Source organism: Apodemus sylvaticus, chromosome 10, assembly GCF_947179515.1.
Source record: "Apodemus sylvaticus chromosome 10, mApoSyl1.1, whole genome shotgun sequence".
Taxonomy (NCBI): domain Eukaryota; kingdom Metazoa; phylum Chordata; class Mammalia; order Rodentia; family Muridae; genus Apodemus; species Apodemus sylvaticus.
Window position 1 is genome coordinate 20,660,231 of NC_067481.1, and position 16,461 is coordinate 20,676,691.

The 16,461-nt window shown below is 52.8% G+C and overlaps 2 protein-coding genes and 1 long non-coding RNA gene across 8 annotated transcripts; 2 read left to right on the plus strand and 1 right to left on the minus strand.

The window, feature by feature from the left end:
- The first annotated feature begins 210 nt into the window (after positions 1–210).
- On the plus strand, positions 211–7,925 carry Atxn7l3 (ataxin 7 like 3). 5 transcript variants are annotated; one of them, XM_052194683.1, is made up of 13 exons: positions 211–621; positions 1,972–2,082; positions 2,383–2,515; positions 2,719–2,890; positions 3,063–3,160; positions 3,536–3,558; positions 3,868–3,934; positions 4,049–4,134; positions 4,443–4,511; positions 4,743–4,786; positions 5,017–5,088; positions 5,169–5,326; positions 5,418–7,925. In XM_052194683.1, the coding sequence occupies exons 2-13, from the start codon at positions 2,032–2,034 to the stop codon at positions 5,564–5,566; spliced, it is 1,122 nt and encodes a 373-aa protein (XP_052050643.1). In that variant the 5' UTR covers positions 211–621; positions 1,972–2,031; the 3' UTR covers positions 5,567–7,925. The 5 variants fall into 5 exon arrangements, with proteins under 5 accessions (XP_052050643.1, XP_052050645.1, XP_052050646.1 ...); XM_052194685.1 differs by having other exon boundaries at positions 217–621; positions 3,889–3,934; XM_052194686.1 differs by having other exon boundaries at positions 226–621; positions 4,106–4,134.
- A 60-nt stretch (positions 7,926–7,985) lies between these two features.
- On the minus strand, positions 7,986–12,261 carry Tmub2 (transmembrane and ubiquitin like domain containing 2). Of its 2 annotated transcripts, XM_052194689.1 has the most exons (4): positions 12,113–12,211; positions 11,496–11,550; positions 9,351–9,914; positions 7,986–9,124 (listed from the first exon to the last, which is right to left on the minus strand). In XM_052194689.1, the coding sequence occupies exons 2-4, from the start codon at positions 11,528–11,530 to the stop codon at positions 8,764–8,766; spliced, it is 960 nt and encodes a 319-aa protein (XP_052050649.1). In that variant the 5' UTR covers positions 11,531–11,550; positions 12,113–12,211; the 3' UTR covers positions 7,986–8,763. The 2 variants fall into 2 exon arrangements, with proteins under 2 accessions (XP_052050649.1, XP_052050648.1); XM_052194688.1 differs by lacking the exon at positions 11,496–11,550 and having other exon boundaries at positions 12,113–12,261.
- A 261-nt stretch (positions 12,262–12,522) lies between these two features.
- Positions 12,523–15,834, plus strand: LOC127694076 (uncharacterized). The gene is made up of 3 exons (XR_007979784.1): positions 12,523–12,676; positions 15,120–15,208; positions 15,690–15,834. It is a non-coding gene; the product is annotated as an uncharacterized LOC127694076 (long non-coding RNA).
- Positions 15,835–16,461: the final 627 nt, after the last annotated feature.

The following is a 16,461-nucleotide window of genomic DNA, read 5'->3' on the forward strand; positions in this document are numbered from 1 at the left end:
GCAAATGCTGCCGAGCTGCGGCCGCGGGGCAGATGCACGCGCTCGGGCCCTTCTAGCAGGCGCGAGCAGTCGCTGGGCGCGCGAAAGCGAAAGGAGGAAGAGGAAGGGAGGGCGAGGGCGGGGTGTTGAGGAGGGGCGGGAGGAGGAAGAGGAGGAGGTTGGAGCGCGCTCGCGCCTGGCCTCGCGCCCGCGCCGAGGGAGGGGGGGGAGAGGGGCGCGCGCGCGCACGCTCGCGTCCTCGCTCGCTCCATCCATCCATCCTCCGGTCGCGGCACGCGCGCGCGCTCCGGGCTCGCGCCGCACCCCCCGCCCGGGAGAGGCGGGCTGGAGTGGGGGGCGGGGGGAGGGGCGCGTGAACGGCGCGCGGACTGCGCGCGGGCGGGGTGAGGTGAGGAGGAGGAGGCGGCGACGGGACGAGAAGGGAGGGGAAGGGGCCATGGCCGCCCGGTGAGGCGGCGAGGCGGGGGGGCAGCCCGACCCCCCGGCCCCGGGCCCTGGGCCCCGGGGAGAGGCGAGGACGGACCGACGGACATGGGGCTCCGGAGCAGCCGCCGTCGCCGCCGCCGCCGGAGGACGCGGCCCTGAGAGGCCGCCGGGCCCCGGCGCGGCCCCCCGGGCGGGGTGAGTACGGAACAGGGACGGGGGAGGGGCCTGCGGGGGGCGGGGGGCGGGGCCCGAGGCGGGGCTTGGGCCCCCTCCCCCCAGGTCTGGGTCAGCGCCCCTTCCCCTCCCCCAGGGCCGACGCGGAAACGCCCGGCTTTCCCCGGCTTCCCGGCCGGGCCGGGGGCCCCCCGGTCTCCCCCTGGCTGGGTCCTCCTTGGGCGGGGCAGGGCCGGCCGGGGAGGGGGCGCGGGGCCTTTGTTAGGGAGCCAGGCCCCAGCCCCCGGGACAATAGAGACACCCTCCCGGAATCCTCTCCCCGGCCCGTCCGGGATCTGGGCAGGCGGCGACCTAGAGGGGTCGGGACGCGTCCCACTCTGCTTACTCTCTGGGGGTCGGTCTGTCCCGGCCCGCCGCCGGCCTTGGGCGGCTGGGCTCTCCTCCCCCCAAGTCGGTATGATGCAGCAGCAGTGCCGCAAGGACGGGAGAAGAGCCGCGACACGGCCTGCTCCCCTTCCCAGTGCCCCAGGCTCATTTGTCAGTCCCCACCCCACTCGAGGCCGGCAGCTCCTTAAACTCGTACCCACTGTTCAGTGGGGCCCCGAACTGTGGACACTGTTTCTGAATCCTACGGTTGGGGTTTCTGGACTTTGGGGCTCTTGGAGAGACTTCCGGGCTGGTCCTGAGGGAGGGAGGGTGCGATCTAAAAGAACAGGTAAGGGGAGTGCCCACTCCTCGCGTGCGTACCACGGGGCTCTCCTCTGCTCAGTTCTTGGTAGCTGGAAATGCCCTTTGCCTGTAGGCTTCCGTGGGATCTGTTCCTCTCGTGGAGTGGCAGGCTTATTTTAAGAGAAAGCAGAGTGGGGTGAAGGTTGTAGGGTACTAGGGCCATTCCTACTTCTGGTAGCAGTACCCCCCCAAGTGGACATCCTGGCTGAAAGCAGAGGTGACTCTGACAGCCCTTAGGGAAACGGGGTTGTCTTGAGGAGTCTGTGCAGTTCTTTGCCACACCCTGTGGGTTTGCTTTGAGGCCTTAGAGTTCCTTCTCCTCCCCCTGCTGCATTGCACCATGGGTATCAAAGAGGGGTTTGAGTTTTGGGTACCTGGGATGAGCTGCTGCCTCCTATAGACCTAGAGTCTGATTGGCAAGGCAGTATAGTTCAGGGCCTGGTTCAGCTTAGGCCTGGGAGGGACTAGGCCACCTCTGGTTTTCAGGCCCTGAAGGACCATCTAGACTTAGTGAACGGGGCCTTGGGGAGGGAGACACTCTGATGCCAGGATTAAGCCCAGGGCTTGGAGGTGGGGAGGGGAGGTGGCAGTCTCTGGAGGTGTCTTGGACTCACACCAACACCCCCACCTCCGTGTGTGCAGCCGTGTTGCCGCCCGCTGTGCTATGAGCAGTCAGAGCGCCGTCTCCACAAGAGTTTACAAATGAAAATGGAGGAAATGTCTTTGTCTGGCCTGGATAACAGCAAACTAGAGGTGAGGGCTCCCCCACGTGTGCCTCTAGTTCTTTCTCTTGATGTCTCTGCGTCGCTAAATCTGGCATCTGTGCCAGAGGAAGAATTTGGGTAGTCAGCCTCCCTCCTTAGAGGGAATAATAACCAGCTGAAAAGGCCCAAGGATCTGGGAGGAAGAAGGAACTCAAAAATCAAGGTCAGGAAGGTGGCAAAGAAAGCAGCATGTTTGGTCAGGGCTGGGAGATTGGTTGGTGAGAGTTGTTCAGTCCAGGCGGGTGCTACCCTTGTGACCGTGGTGTCCGTGTTCTGTCCCGGGGTCCAGGCCATCGCTCAGGAGATATATGCTGACCTGGTCGAGGATTCTTGTTTGGGATTCTGCTTTGAAGTACACCGGGCTGTCAAGTGTGGCTACTTCTTCCTGGATGATACGGATCCTGATAGCATGAAGGATTTTGGTGAGCTTCAGGGTGGAAGGGGAGTGGTCTAGCTCTGCCCAGGAAGGGTTTAGAGGGTTCTTTAGAAACTGCCCTATTTGTAGAGCCTAGAGCCCCTGTGCGCTTAGGTAAGAATGAGTTTAAAGAGAGCCTGGGACCATAGGTGAAAACAAGAAGTTAGGGTGCCCTGCCTGCTCTGATCGCCACGCCTCTCCTGTCCCCAGAGATCGTGGACCAGCCTGGGTTGGACATCTTTGGACAGGTTTTCAACCAGTGGAAGAGCAAGGAGTGTGTTTGCCCCAATTGCAGCCGCAGTATTGCTGCTTCCCGCTTTGCCCCCCACCTGGAGAAGTGCCTGGGAATGGGTCGCAACAGCAGCCGAATCGCCAACCGTCGGTGAGACCCTCTTGCTTCCAGCACCAGCAATGCATATCTTGTGCAGTTTGTACGCCGGTGTTGGCTCATGGGGACACTGGGAGGGGACAGAGGGTGGGCTGTACTTGCTTCACTATAAATTCATGTGCAGATGGGTGATAGCCTTGACCCTTTTCTTCTCAACTCTGGGCAGGATTGCCAATAGCAACAATATGAACAAGTCTGAGAGTGACCAAGAAGACAACGATGACATCAATGACAACGACTGGTCCTATGGCTCAGAGAAGAAAGGTGTTTGGGGGTCTGGGGAAACCTGGGAGAAGCTGGGGTGGAATGGGAAAACAGTAGTAGAGTATACATTGCCATAAACTGTCTTGATGGGGGAAGAATGTGGTTTTTGAAAATATGTAAGCCGGGCGTGGTGTCGCACACCTGTAATCCCATAACTTGGGAGACAGAGGCAGGCGGATTTCTGAGTTCAAGGCCAGCCTGGTTTACAGAGTGAGTTCCATGACAGCGAGGGCAATACAGAGAAACCCTGTCTCGAAAAACCAAAAAAAAAAAAAAAAGAAAGAAAGAAAGAAAAGAAAAGAAAGAAAGAACATATAAATGTTCTGAGAAAGACAATGTAAAAGTAACTGTGTTCTTTGTTCTGTTGTCCCCCAGCCAAGAAGAGAAAATCAGACAAGGTGAGAGCCGGGGCGAGCATGGGGAAGTTTGGGTGAAGGACAGATACCCTCTCTTTTGGGCAGGGAGTGCTCAGGTCTATTGACTCAAGTGTGAGGTCACTGGGGGGCATCTCCGGGTTTGGGAGTAAGGGTGTGTGGTGGGCAGGGGAGGGAGCTCCAGAGGTGGTGTTGGAGGGAGGGAGGGAAGGAATATAGACAGGCAGTCTTCTCACCGGGAGGAGTAGTAAATGTTTGAGGTCGTTTCTTTGTCAAATCTTTGTTCCTTCCCTGGGTTCTCGGCTCCCCCTTATCATTGCCCTTTCCCCAAAGCTATGGTATCTCCCATTCCAGAACCCTAATTCCCCTCGAAGATCCAAGTCTCTAAAACACAAAAATGGTAAGTGGGGCTAGACCAACAGGGGCGCTGCTATGTTATTACAGGGCTTGTCTGGGGGTGAGGGAGGGCCTGTGATCCTTCTGTCACCCCCACTTCCTCTCTGGTTATTTTCAGGGTTCTCTGTCTGTACCTCTGCATCAAACACCCTTCCCCTTCTTTTTTCTTCTTCAGGGGAACTTAGCAACTCTGATCCTTTTAAGGTGAGTAGATGCTGCCCTTTCTTTGTGTGCTTCTCCCTGTTCTTGTGAGGTGGTTGGGATTTGGACAAGTGAGGCCAGGATGCTGACAACTACAAGTGCTTGTAGCTCTTTAAGTCTTGGGTGTTCATGTTCTTTGTGGGTCCCGTCTCCGTGTCTATGTGCAGGTAGGCTGGAAGGACTTTTGGAAGATTACTTGGAGGCAGGGGTGAGCGGGACTGCTTCTCCATCCGCTCCTTTTCTGGCTGCCCTCTTTTTACTTTCTGACCTGTTTCTTTTACTTCTGACCTGTACCTCTGCTTCTCTCACAGTATAGTAACTCAACTGGTATCAGCTATGAGACCCTGGGGCCAGAGGAGCTGAGGAGCCTGCTCACCACGGTGTGTAACTGGAAAGGGAGGGGGGTTGGTCTGGGCTGGGCAGTGGGTAGGACCCTGAGGGAGATAGGTGATAATAGTGGCAGGAGCCATAGTTTTCTGTGAAAGTTGGCTTCCTCGTTCTCTAGCTCTGGGGTTGGTTTCTACTTGGTCAGTCTAGTGTTGGTGCAGAGGGAGCATCTAGTGTTTCAAATAGGTCTCCTGCCCCTCCTTTCAGCTGTGTTCTTTTTCCAGCAATGTGGAGTGATTTCCGAACATACCAAGAAGATGTGCACAAGGTGAGCTTGGAAACTTAAAGAGGGGCAAATCCTGGGCATGGGTGGGGAGTACCCCTGGATCTGATCAGTGGGCTCCCATCCTTAACCCTCCCTTCGTCTAACAGGCCTTATTAGGCCACCATCTGGGGATTCACCACTGACTCTTTCCCTGTCCCTCCAGCTTCTGCTTCACCTGAGTTCCTGAAGTCCTTCCCTGCCTTGTCAGGGTCTGATCATTCTGTCCCCACCAGGTCACTACGCTGCCCGCAGCACACAGATGAACAGAGGCGAACCGTACGGATTTATTTCCTTGGGCCCTCAGCGTAAGTGACCTTTCCAGAAGGGTGGTGGGTCAGGTTGCTGATCTCTTTCTCTAACTTGTCTCTTTGACTCCTCTTTCTAGCGTTCTTCCAGAGGTTGAGAGCTCCTTGGAGAACGATGGCTTTGACATGACTGACAGCCAGACCCTCATCAGCCGACTTCAGTGGGACGGCTCTTCTGATCTCTCACCTTCTGATTCAGGCTCCTCCAAGACTAGTGAAAATCAGGGATGGGGTTTAGGTATTCCATGTACTTGATCTCAGGCTCTGCCAGTGGGGCACCCCTTCTCCTTCCACAACTGCACTTTCATCCCATGTCTCTTTCTCTACAGGTACCAACAGCTCTGAATCACGGAAAACCAAGAAAAAGAAATCCCATCTGAGCTTGGTAGGGACTGCCTCTGGCCTGGGCTCTAACAAGAAGAAAAAGCCAAAGCCACCGGCTCCCCCAACGCCCAGCATCTATGATGACATCAACTGACTTGGGTGCAAGGGATAGCCTTTGGCTGAGAGAGCCCTCTCTCCCGACCCCCACCCAGGCAGCATAGCCTGGCATATGGACAGCTGCTGGGGGTTTGGGCTTGGGAAGCTTGGTGGGCCAGGCAGGCAGAGGATCCAATTATGTGCCCCTGGGGGGTGTCAGGGTCCTCTGCAACAAAGCATGACCCCTCGGCGTGCAGGACTCAGACCTGGACATATTATGCCTTGGACCTAAGTTTGGTGGGGAGGCGGTTTTCCTATTTATTCTGTGAGTTACTGGATGTCCAGCTAGGCTGGGGGCCTGACCTGGGCACTGTGCCAGGGCACTGCCTGCTCCCCACCCCAGGAACTGGACTAAGCCCTGCCGAGGGGCATTGTGGCTACCCAGGCGGCTTTGGGTTGGAAGCTGAGCCCAGAGAGGGCCTCCCCTGGCTGCCCTCAGCAATGTGAAAGGGTCCGGTGCTTGGAGCTGAGGGGCAGGGCTGCTGTGTCCTGTTTGTGTGCAGAGTCCTATCAGATGTCCCCATTCCCTGGGGTCAGCAGGCACAGTGCTGTCTGCTAAGGTGGGCATCCAGAACTGCCTCACAGGGGGCAGCCCTTTCCCCTCAGTCCCCATGGGCCTCCTTGGCAGCAGGAGCTGTCCTTTTGTTGTTGGGTGCCGGGAAAGGACCTCCAGCCTCTACAGCTTCAAGGAATGGGAAGGGGAGGGTAGGAAGAGGGAGCCTGTATCAGAGTGGCCCCCTGCCCTCCCTGCCCCAGGGCTGTGAGGAATGGCCCAGGTGAGAGGGACGGTGCTGCTTTATTTGAAATGTTTCTTACCTCATTCCCTGCCCCAGGAAGGGGCCCAGCCTCACCCTCCTGGGGTGGCCCCGTGTTCTCCCTCCCATCCCGCCCCCTGCCCTGCTCTGCTGGGGCAGCCCGAGTTCCCAGCTGCTGCTTGCCCCCCACCCTCCTTTCCCTTGACCAGCTTCGGTTCCTCTCAGTGCTCTCGCCTCTAAAGCCTGCCCTGTTTCCCCTCCCTTGCCGCTTTTAAGTTATTTATTCTGTACTTGTGGTTTGGGGCTCTGAGGAAAAACCCTAACCTTGTGCCTCTCCCTTTGCTCGGAGTAGATGGGATGAGAAGGCAGTCTCTGCCCTGTCAGCAGAGCTCGGAGGGCGCTCTCGCCCCTCTGTGGACTGTCATGCCAGAACACCCATCCACTTGACCTGTATCCCACCTCCGAGCAGGTACCATCACACCTTGGAGCTAGAAGATCTGGCTATGGGTTTGATTGACAGGGATGGGTTGATCCTGAGTCAGGTTTTCTGCCTCTTGCTCTACATGTCCCCTCTCCTCCCAGGAGGAGCCAACTCCTGTACTGGGTAGCTAGTACCCAGGACTGGTTGGACTGATTTGGGTTAGGGACCCAGAGGGTTAAGGGAACAACAGTGCTAGGGTTGCAGTACCCTGTCTGGAAACCCAGTCTCCCCTGGGGGTGGTTCTCATTGTGGCTGATGCCTGGTTACAAATTGATTTTTAACCCAAGTATTGTTGATTATTTTTTAAAAAGTCAAACTAATTTTGGCAGGAGTTAGAATAAATCCTGAAGCCTGGGTCCCTCTGTCCTTGGCCCTCCATAACCTTCTCGCTATGGGGGAAAGAGAAGGTTCTCGGGCTGGCCCCACTACCAAGCACAGCTTGGGAACCTGCCGAAGGCCAGGGGAAGCCGGCCCAGGCCTTGATCCCTTTGGAGAAGTAGCTGCAGCTCAGGCCAACTCACTCTGCTCTCTCCCACCTCTCCCTTTTCCCTCTGGTTGGAGGGAATAGTTTGGGAACTGGTTTGTCCACAAAAACTTCCCCTTTGTTCCCTGGCTCACCCTCAGGGCAGAACCCCCTGCCCAGGCTGGGTGAGAGATGGGCTTGGTCCAGCAGGGACCCCGAGGGAACAAAGCCCTTCCTTCTGGGGAGTATGCCCTCCCTACTGTGTAGTTGAACAGGGGCTAGGAACTCCCCACTCCCTCCCTCTAACAGCAGGCTGTGTGGGTTTCAATTCCCATCCTTCCCACCCTGGCTAGGTGTTGTCCACCCTGTATCCTATCATGTGTCTGTGTGTGGGGGGGTTCTGTACTAATTTCCATGGCCGGTGGCTTTTCCTTCCATGCATCACTCCCCCCCGCATGCCCAGGGGCCACCCGCCTGGCATTACCGCATGCTGGGGTCATTGGGGGAGGGGGGTGGGGCTCACGCTGTCCTGTGGTCTTGAGATTTTTATTTTTGCATATGTAATCCATCCTGTACAGGTAGCTAACTTTGTAAACGCTGTGTATTCCCCTCTGCCCCCATGGCTGCTGGTGTAAATAAACTGCATCTCCCGTTGGTAGCCTGGCCTACCCACTCTCATTACCATGTTGCTAAGGGCAGAGCAGTCACAGAGGCTCCATAGCCACAAAATGGAATTTTATTCATTCATACTGACCATCTAAGGGCCTAGGGGAGGGCAGTCTATACCCAGAGCTCATCCTTGGAACTGGGCAGGGCACTGGATTAGGGCCAGTACTCTTGCAGTCTAAGGCCTAGGATAGCAGCAGCTGGGGCCTGGCCTCTGAATGCTGGGGCCTTGGCCCTCTGCCCCAGTCCCCTTCCTGACTGAGCTCTCTATACAGTCCTACTTAGAAAAAAAGGGCAAGCAAAGTGCTTAAAAGAAAGCAAAATATCCTATTCCTGCTACAAGGGGCAAAGGAGGAGGTGGTGGCAGCTGGGTGCTGTAGGGAAGCTGGCAGTCTTTATCCCTATGAAGTTAGTTTCAAAAGGTCCACACTCCTCTAAGGAGTGGAAGGGATACTAAGGCCATGCTGAGCTGTCCTGGCAGCAACCCTGGGGGTTAGTTAGGGAACAGACATGCAAGATACCGGGCTAGGGCCACAGCCAGGAGGGAAGACCCAGAGGCCAGGCTTCTCACTGAGTTCGGCCTTTGAACTTTGGGATTCCAAAAGAGGGGAGATGATATCCTCGTTTCTACCTGAGTTGTGCTTGCAGAGATATCTGTACCCTATGGACATGAAGGGAGGCCACACACCTGCTTCCTGGGTCCTATGGACAGGGTACCCACCATACCCTTCCCAGCCCTCCCTCTTAGGTCCTTGGGCCCAGCTCTGGCCAGGAAAGGGGGGAAGGCCGTGAAGGAGGAAGACCATGCCTTTCTTTGTCTCCCAATGTCCTTATCTTCCATACATCCCAAATACTAGAAAGCTGAAGAAGACTGTGACTCCAACCAAGGAGACAGTGGCAGGTGCTGTGAAGAACTGGCGGTAATTGATACGGAAGTACCAGACCACACCCAAGAGCACCACAAACACAGGCACCATGAGGCTGCCCACGTTGACACCAAGGTTGGATTGCTCAGTGGTTGGGGTCAAGGAGGCTGAGGGGCCAGAAACTGCTGCCCCTGGGGGTGAACGGTGGCAGTGAATCACACAGTTGTTGGTAATGTTCAGGGAACTCAGCGTGCGTGCTGGGTCCTGCAGCAGCCGACCCTGGTAGATCAATTTCATCTGGCTCTCTTGTCCAGGGAAGTATTTGCTACAAAGACGAAAGGAAAGACTAGATAAAGGATAAGGATATAAATATAAAAGCCTGGACCAACAAGCAGGGCACAGAAGACACTGAAGTCTACAGAAGTCTCCCATTTCCCCTTAGTAGAGGCCAGCTCTTAAAATTTTGCTTACATATATGCACCAGCTTCTTCAGAGAAACCATCACCTGAGGCACAAGTCATGAGCAGCTGCCCTCTTTCCAGCCTGCTCACCTTTTTAGGGTGCCCACGGTGTCCTCTGGCCTGGCCACAGCTAGCTCCTCGGTGTCATTGAGGAACTTGAGGCGAACACTGATGAGGCTAGGGCTGGGAGAGAGGCAGGTGCCGTCATCTGATTGTGGTGGGGTCTCTGCGTGGCTGCTCCCCAGGCCTGCTTGTCTTTTAGGCAGGCCTTGAATGTCGAGGAGATGCTCAAGGCTGGGCTCCACATCTGCCCTAGCTCCAGGTTCTCCAGTGGCATCTCCCCCACTGTCACTGGTCTCTTCGGCCTTGTCATCATTGCCCCCTGATGGATGGGGGTGTTCTGTCGGCTCAGGAGCGCCTTGGTTTACCAGCTGGTCCACATGCCCCAGGTGGAGAACAGATGTGTCACCTGCTGACACTATGGTGCCCAGCAGCTGGTTGTTACTGCTGTCTGCTACATAGGTAGACAGCCAGGCTAGGACCAAGGCTAGAGTCAGCACCACCACACCTGCCACCACCATCACCTCGTTACCCACACCCTCAATGAGGGTGACATCAGAGCGCTCCATGGCCGGGCTGCTGACTGGGTCCACACTGCAGGGACAAAGGGGGACAGCATCAGCGGGGTCGAGGGTTATAACCAGGTTTCTAGTTTGTTTAGGTTCTGAGGCAGGCTGGGGTTAAAAAAAAAGGAAAAAAAAAAAAAGGAAAAAAGGATGGGGGTTTGGTGTTCTGTAGGAAGGGCAGCCAGCCAATCTAACAGTAGTAGACCCTCAAGCTTAGGACTTCCCCTTGGCCCCTTGGCCTCTATTATGAAACTCTAGCTTTCAGATTCTGTGCCCATAAGGAGCACGGGTCACCAGAAAAGCCTCATAACCTTGTCCCCAGCTGCTGAATGCTTGTTTTTTTGGGTTTTTTTTTTGTTGTTGTTTTTTTTTTGTATTTGGAGAATAATAGAGAAAGGACACCTGCTGCTTCTCTTCCAGACAGGGTTTCTCTGTGTAACCCTCGCTGTCTAGGAGCTACCTGCTTTGTAGACCAGGCTAGCTTCAGAATCACTTGCCCCTGCCCGAGTACTGGGATGAAAGCCATGTGCCACCACTGCCCAGCTTACATTTTGCTTCAAGCCTGACGTTTCTCTAGGATTTCTAACATGTGATCAAGCACACATGCATACACACACACACCCCACCCTCAATGGTAGCTTCAGAGAACAAAAAGACTCCTTCATAGACATTGTGCAGCCACCCTTGCCAGATTCTCTTTTGATTACATCTCATTCATGGCCATACACCCATTCATGCCCAGATGTCAAGAGCCAGATACATACACTTTGATCTACCAAGGACAGAATCAGATCACTTCAAATGGACAAATGTACTCAGACTAACATGTTTGCCTGTTAAACTGTTCTGGCAAATTCTGGAGAGCCACATAGGACAGCCACCAGAAATACTACCCTCTTTAGTCTCCATGGGCTTGGCTTACAACTGCAAACCCACTGTTCCAGTATATACTACAGTTATCCCAGAACTTGGGGAAATAAAGGCAGTAAAGATACAAGGTTCAAGCAAGCCTCCACTACTTTGCAAGTTCCAGGCCAGCCTAGACTACATGAGACAGCTTCAAGAAAATCATTGCCCAAATAGAAATTATTGGGAAAAACTTCCCAACAGTTCCTACAATCCTTATTTCAGTCTGTCTTGTGCTATGAAGGTTTTCCCTCTCTGAGGAGTCTGAGAAAGCATCGGAGGCTCTCTGCATATTCCTCGGAGTACCTTCTCTTTTCCTTGGAGAATCTACTTTCACAGCTGTCTCTGGGCAAATCCATCTGGTGATTATCATTATCAGACTATTCTCACAGCACCCACAAAACATTACACTTATAACCTGTCCATCTCTTCACTGACTCCTGGAAGATAAGAACCAAGGGTAGCTCTCTTTGTTTGAAGCTCTTAATGCAATGCCACAGTAACTGCTCAGGGAATATTTGTAGAACACACCAACATTCGAAGAGTTTCCACAGCCTTATTTACACAGATTGGCCCTGGAGTCAGGAAAGCAATTACAACAGATCACTGTCTAGCCCCTCTTCTAGCTATGCAACTTCCAACAACATTCTCAAAACCTCAGGTTTCTCTCATCAGTAAAGTGGGGTTTAAAATGGTTACCTACCTCATAAGGTTGTTTTGAAGATGACGTGAAATCATCGAAGCAAATATAATTAACACTGTTCAATAAACAAATGATAGCAATTACGTCTCACTCCCACAACTAAACCCTGATGGTAAGGTTAATGTCAGGAACCGTGATTTACACAAAAGGAAACTGTGGCAAAGACAGATGGAAACGGAGGACACGAGGAACTGCCGGGGGTAGGGGCCAAATAGGGGCCCTGCATCTGTCTGATCCAAGGCCTCAGCTTTCTCCTCAGCCTGTGGACGACCCAGACCCTGAAAAGCACTGTGGGGAGCCGTCCCCGACCGTGCTTTTTTCTGAGGTGAAGGTTCTGCGTCTGAGAGGTCCTATTCCCTTGGCAGTGGAGTCCATCAGCCCCCCAGAGCCGAGGGGCTTCCGGGTTTTGGTCGCAGTGCCCAAGCCCGACTCTCCCGGCCAGTTATGGTTTACGGTCAGGTGAGGAAACGAGGGTCGGGATGTAGGGGGTCACAAACCCTCCACACCCCTCAAACTTCGGGGCGGGGCAGAGGAGAGGGGGCGGAGCTTGAGGACGCGAGGAGTCATGGGAGATTAAAGGAGTGTTACTATGCCTCGATGGGGAAGGAGAGCCTCACCTGACAAAGCCAGGATAAATGTTTTGACTTCGCCAGGACAGTCTTTGTACTCCTCTTTCCGTAGGGGTCAGGGGAGGGGCTGGCAACTCAGGATTCTGTCCAGGGTCCGATCTCTTCCGGCTTTGCTCGGAAGCTGTTAACATCCGGGACAGGAAGTCCCGCCTCCCCGCCTTGTACTGATGACGCAAAGCTACGTAAGGCGGACTGACGTAAACGTAATCTTTAAATAAAAGGGCCAGGTTGTGCAGCAGCAGGAGGGGCGGAGTCATTGTTGGCGGGATTTCGGACCTCCGACAGTAAGCCACGCCTATTGGGCGTGGCTTCTGGCCTCCTGGAGGTCAGAGGCGGGGCCAAAAGAGAAGAGACTGGGGGAGGTACTTGTGGGAGGGCGTGGTTTCATGCTTAGAAGATCGCCTTGGCACGCTCTCCTGCTCTCCTGGTCTACCCGCCTCTAGTTTCCTTCTTTCCCGCGTGGTTTTCCTTCCGGTTTGGTTCTCAAGCTCCAGAGCTAATGGGATCCATTACTGTTCCACCAATGTGCACCGGGCTCCAATGATGGGAGCGGTAAGATCTGGTATTTCTGACTTCTAAGACAGTTGTTACTCGAGGAGACAGGCAAGAATACAGTTTAAAGTCTTAAGTACTTGAAGATTTCTGCCTCATATAGCTTTGATAAATAAAGCGGGAAGGCATTTTAGAGAGATACAAATACAATGCACTCTTAAAAATTATGTTTTTCGCCGGGCGGTGGTGGCGCACGCCTGTAATCCCAGCACTCTGGGAGGCAGAGGCTGGCGGATTTCTGAGTTCGAGGCCAGCCTGGTCTACAGAATGAGTTCCAGGACAGCCAGGGCTATACAGAGAAACCCTGTCTCGAAAAAAACAAAAACATATTTTCTTTTGTTTCTATGTGTATGCCGTGTGTGGGTGCTTGCAGAGGCCAGAAGAGGGCATTGGATCTCCAGAAGCTAGGGTTACAAGAGGTTGTAAATCGCCAGTCTTGAGTGCGAGGAAGAGAACTCAGGTGTGTCTTCTGGAAAGAACAGCAAGTGCTCTTAACCGTTAAACCATCTCTCCATTTTTGTCTGTTGATTCTCTCTGTAGTATAGCAGCCATTCTCAACCTTTGAGTCTAAACGACTCTTTCAGAGGTCGCTTATCAGACCTTTTTATATTTTTATATTAGAGTTCATAACAGTAGCGAAATTACATTTGTGAAGTAGCAACAAAAATAACTTTACAGTTTGGGGTCACCACAACGTGAGGAACTGTATTAAAGGGTCTCAAGTTGAGAACCGGTGTAGTGGATGATCTTGAACTTCTGATTTTTCCATCTGGGCACCACCATGAGTGTTTTGATGGTCTTGGTCATTTTAAAAAATGTATTACATTTTACTTATTGATTGAATATATGTAGATGTGTGCACCGCAGCCCCAAGGTAGAGGTCAGAGGCAACTTGTGGGACTTGCTTCTCCTACCCTGTGGGTCCCAGGGATCGAACTAGTGTCACCAGCCTTTGTGGCAACTGCCTTTCTCCAATACCCTCTCACTGGCCCCTCCTTAATCATTTTTCATGACACTGTAGATGTTCTCTTTATCTTTTCTAAACTATGAACTTGGAGGCGTAGGTGTTTGTTTTTGTGAGGCAGTCCTCCAAGTAGCCCAGGCTGACTTTGAACTCCTGACCCTCCTGTCTCTGCCTTTTAGGCATCTGCCACTATGCTCTGCTTTTTCTGGTTTTGTTTTGTTTGAGTCAGGATCTCCTGAAGTTGGCCAGGTTAGCCTTGAACTCTTTCAGACTCAGGAAGACAGACCTTAAACTCTATTGTGCCTGACTCAGCCTCTGGGGTAACTGGAATGAAATGACTCTGCCAAGCAATCTTGCAGCCTCTGCGCACGTGTGCGTGGACACGTGTATATATACAGGTACAAATGTATGCAGGCCTCAGGAGTCTTCCTCAGTCCTTCTCTCCACCATACTTTCTGAGACAATTCCTCTTACTAAGCCTGGGGTTACTTAGGCTACACTTGCTGGCCAGCAAGCCCCAGGGAACCACCTGCCTTCACCTCTTAGCACTGACATTACATACATACAGCTGTGTCTGGCCTTTTTTTTTTTTTTTGAATATTATAAGTTCATTTATTTACTTTGAGACAATGTCTATGTAGTCCTGGCTGTCCTAGAATTTGCTATGTAGATCAGGATGGCCTAGAATTCAGAAAGATCCACCTGCCCCTTCCTCCCAAGTGCTGGGATCAAAGATGTGTACCACCAAGGCTTGATTTATTTTTATTATTATTATTGTTATTATTTAACGTGGATGCTGAGGATCAAATAAAGGCCTTCATACTTACACTTTACCAAATCTCCCCAGCCCTTAGAATGATATCTGATGTTTTGTTTTATCGAGACAGGGCTTCTCTGTGTAGCCCTGGCTGTCCTGGAACTCTCTTGTAGACCATGCTGTCTCAAACAGAGATCTGCCTCCTGAGTACTGGAATTAGGCATGTGCTACCTAAGAATGACATCTTTAACTACAAATAGCTTTCTAGTATTTTGCCTTGTACTTGTTTATAGTGTAGTATTCATCAAGGAAACCTGGGATTTGGGAGGATGGCTCAGTAGTTGCTGCCCTTCCAGGTTCTGACAACCACCTGTAATTCTGGTTCCGGGGTTCCTGTGCCATCCTCTGGCCTCTGCAGGCATCCCCACACACAAATAGGATGTAAAACAAAGCAAAACCGCTTATAACCTCTGATTCTTTTAATATGCTCTTTGCAACTGGAAAATCTTTGCCTATTACAAAACTAATACCTATAATCCAGTATCTTTTTTTTTTTTTTTTGGTTTTTTTGAGACAGGGTTTCTCTTTGTAGCCCTGGCTGTCCTGGAACTCACTCTGTAGACCAGGCTGGCCTTGAACTCAGAAATCCGCCTGCCTCTGCCTCCCAGAGTGCTGGGATTACAGGCGTGCGCCACCACTGCCCGGCATATCTTTTCTTTAAGAGAACAAAACCCTTGGAGGCTCCCAGAGACGGAACCATGACCCAAAAAACAAGCATCGGGTAGAACGAGGCCCTACACGTATGTAGCAGGTGTGTAGCTTGGTCTTCATGAGGGTCCCCAACGCGTGGAGCAGGGGCTGTCCCTGAATCTGTTGCCTGCCTGTGCATCCTGTTCCCCTAACTGGGCTGCCTTGTCTAGTCTCAGCAGGAAAGGATGCACCTAGTCAGTCCTACAGTGACCCAGGGGGGACCTCCCGCTTCTCAGGAGAAGGGGAGGGGCAGGGGGAGGAGCCTGGGGGGACTGATATTGGGATGTAAAGTGAATAAATAAATGAGAAGAAAAAAGCAACATCGCACTGGGAGGGCCCTCTTTCCTCTCTAAGACCCGTGGTTCTCACCCTCCCAATGCTGTGACCCTTTAATAGCTCCTCATGTTGTGGTGACCTCCAACCATAAGAATATTTTCATTGCTACTTCATAATTGTGATTTTTCTGTTACGAACTATAATACAAATGTCTGTGGGCTGGAGAGATAACTCAGCGGTTAAGAGCACCTACTGCTCTTCCCAAGGTCCTGAGTTCAAATCCCAGCATCCACATGATGGCTCACAACCAACCGAAATGAAATCTGATGCCTTCTTTTGGAGTGTCTGAAGACAGCTACAGTGAGCGAGCAGGGCTGGAGCGAGTAGAAAAAGTGTCTGAAGCCAGCTCTTGTGTACTTACATATAATAAAAGAATCTTTTTATATATAATGTCTGTTTTCCAGTGGTCTTGGGTAACCCCTGTGAAAGGGTCCTTGGGGTCCCCAGAGGGGTCACGACCCACTGCTTGAGAGCCACTGTCTTGGATCTTTTGGCTCTGTGGAACTAAAGCAAACCTTCTATCCAGAAACAGGTGGTTCCTGCTCTGCTGAACCAGGGCAGAGGCTGTCTTGTGCCAGTGAAAGGGAATCTGCACAGACAGAGCTCCCTGGAGGAGGGGACTGGACAGAGGCCCAGGAAGCAGGCCCAGGCCTTCTGATGTGTCTCTGCTGTCTGCTTGGTAATGCCAACTGGTGATTGAGACCCTAGATCCCCAGCAAAAGGTCAAACAAGTCCCTCTATTCTCTGCTGGGACAGCTACTTCAGGCTCTAAGCTGGAGGCGGCACTGGGGGCGGGGCGGGGGGGGGGGGACTGGTGGGCTATAACTTTTTTCATGTCACCAGTAACACCTGTTCAAGGTAGAAAATTTAGAAACCCCAAAGACACAAAGGAGAATAAAAGTAGAGCAGTGGGCTCTCTAGTCACATTTAAACCTGACAATATCCATACATTTGCTCTGTGCACAAATTATTTATTTG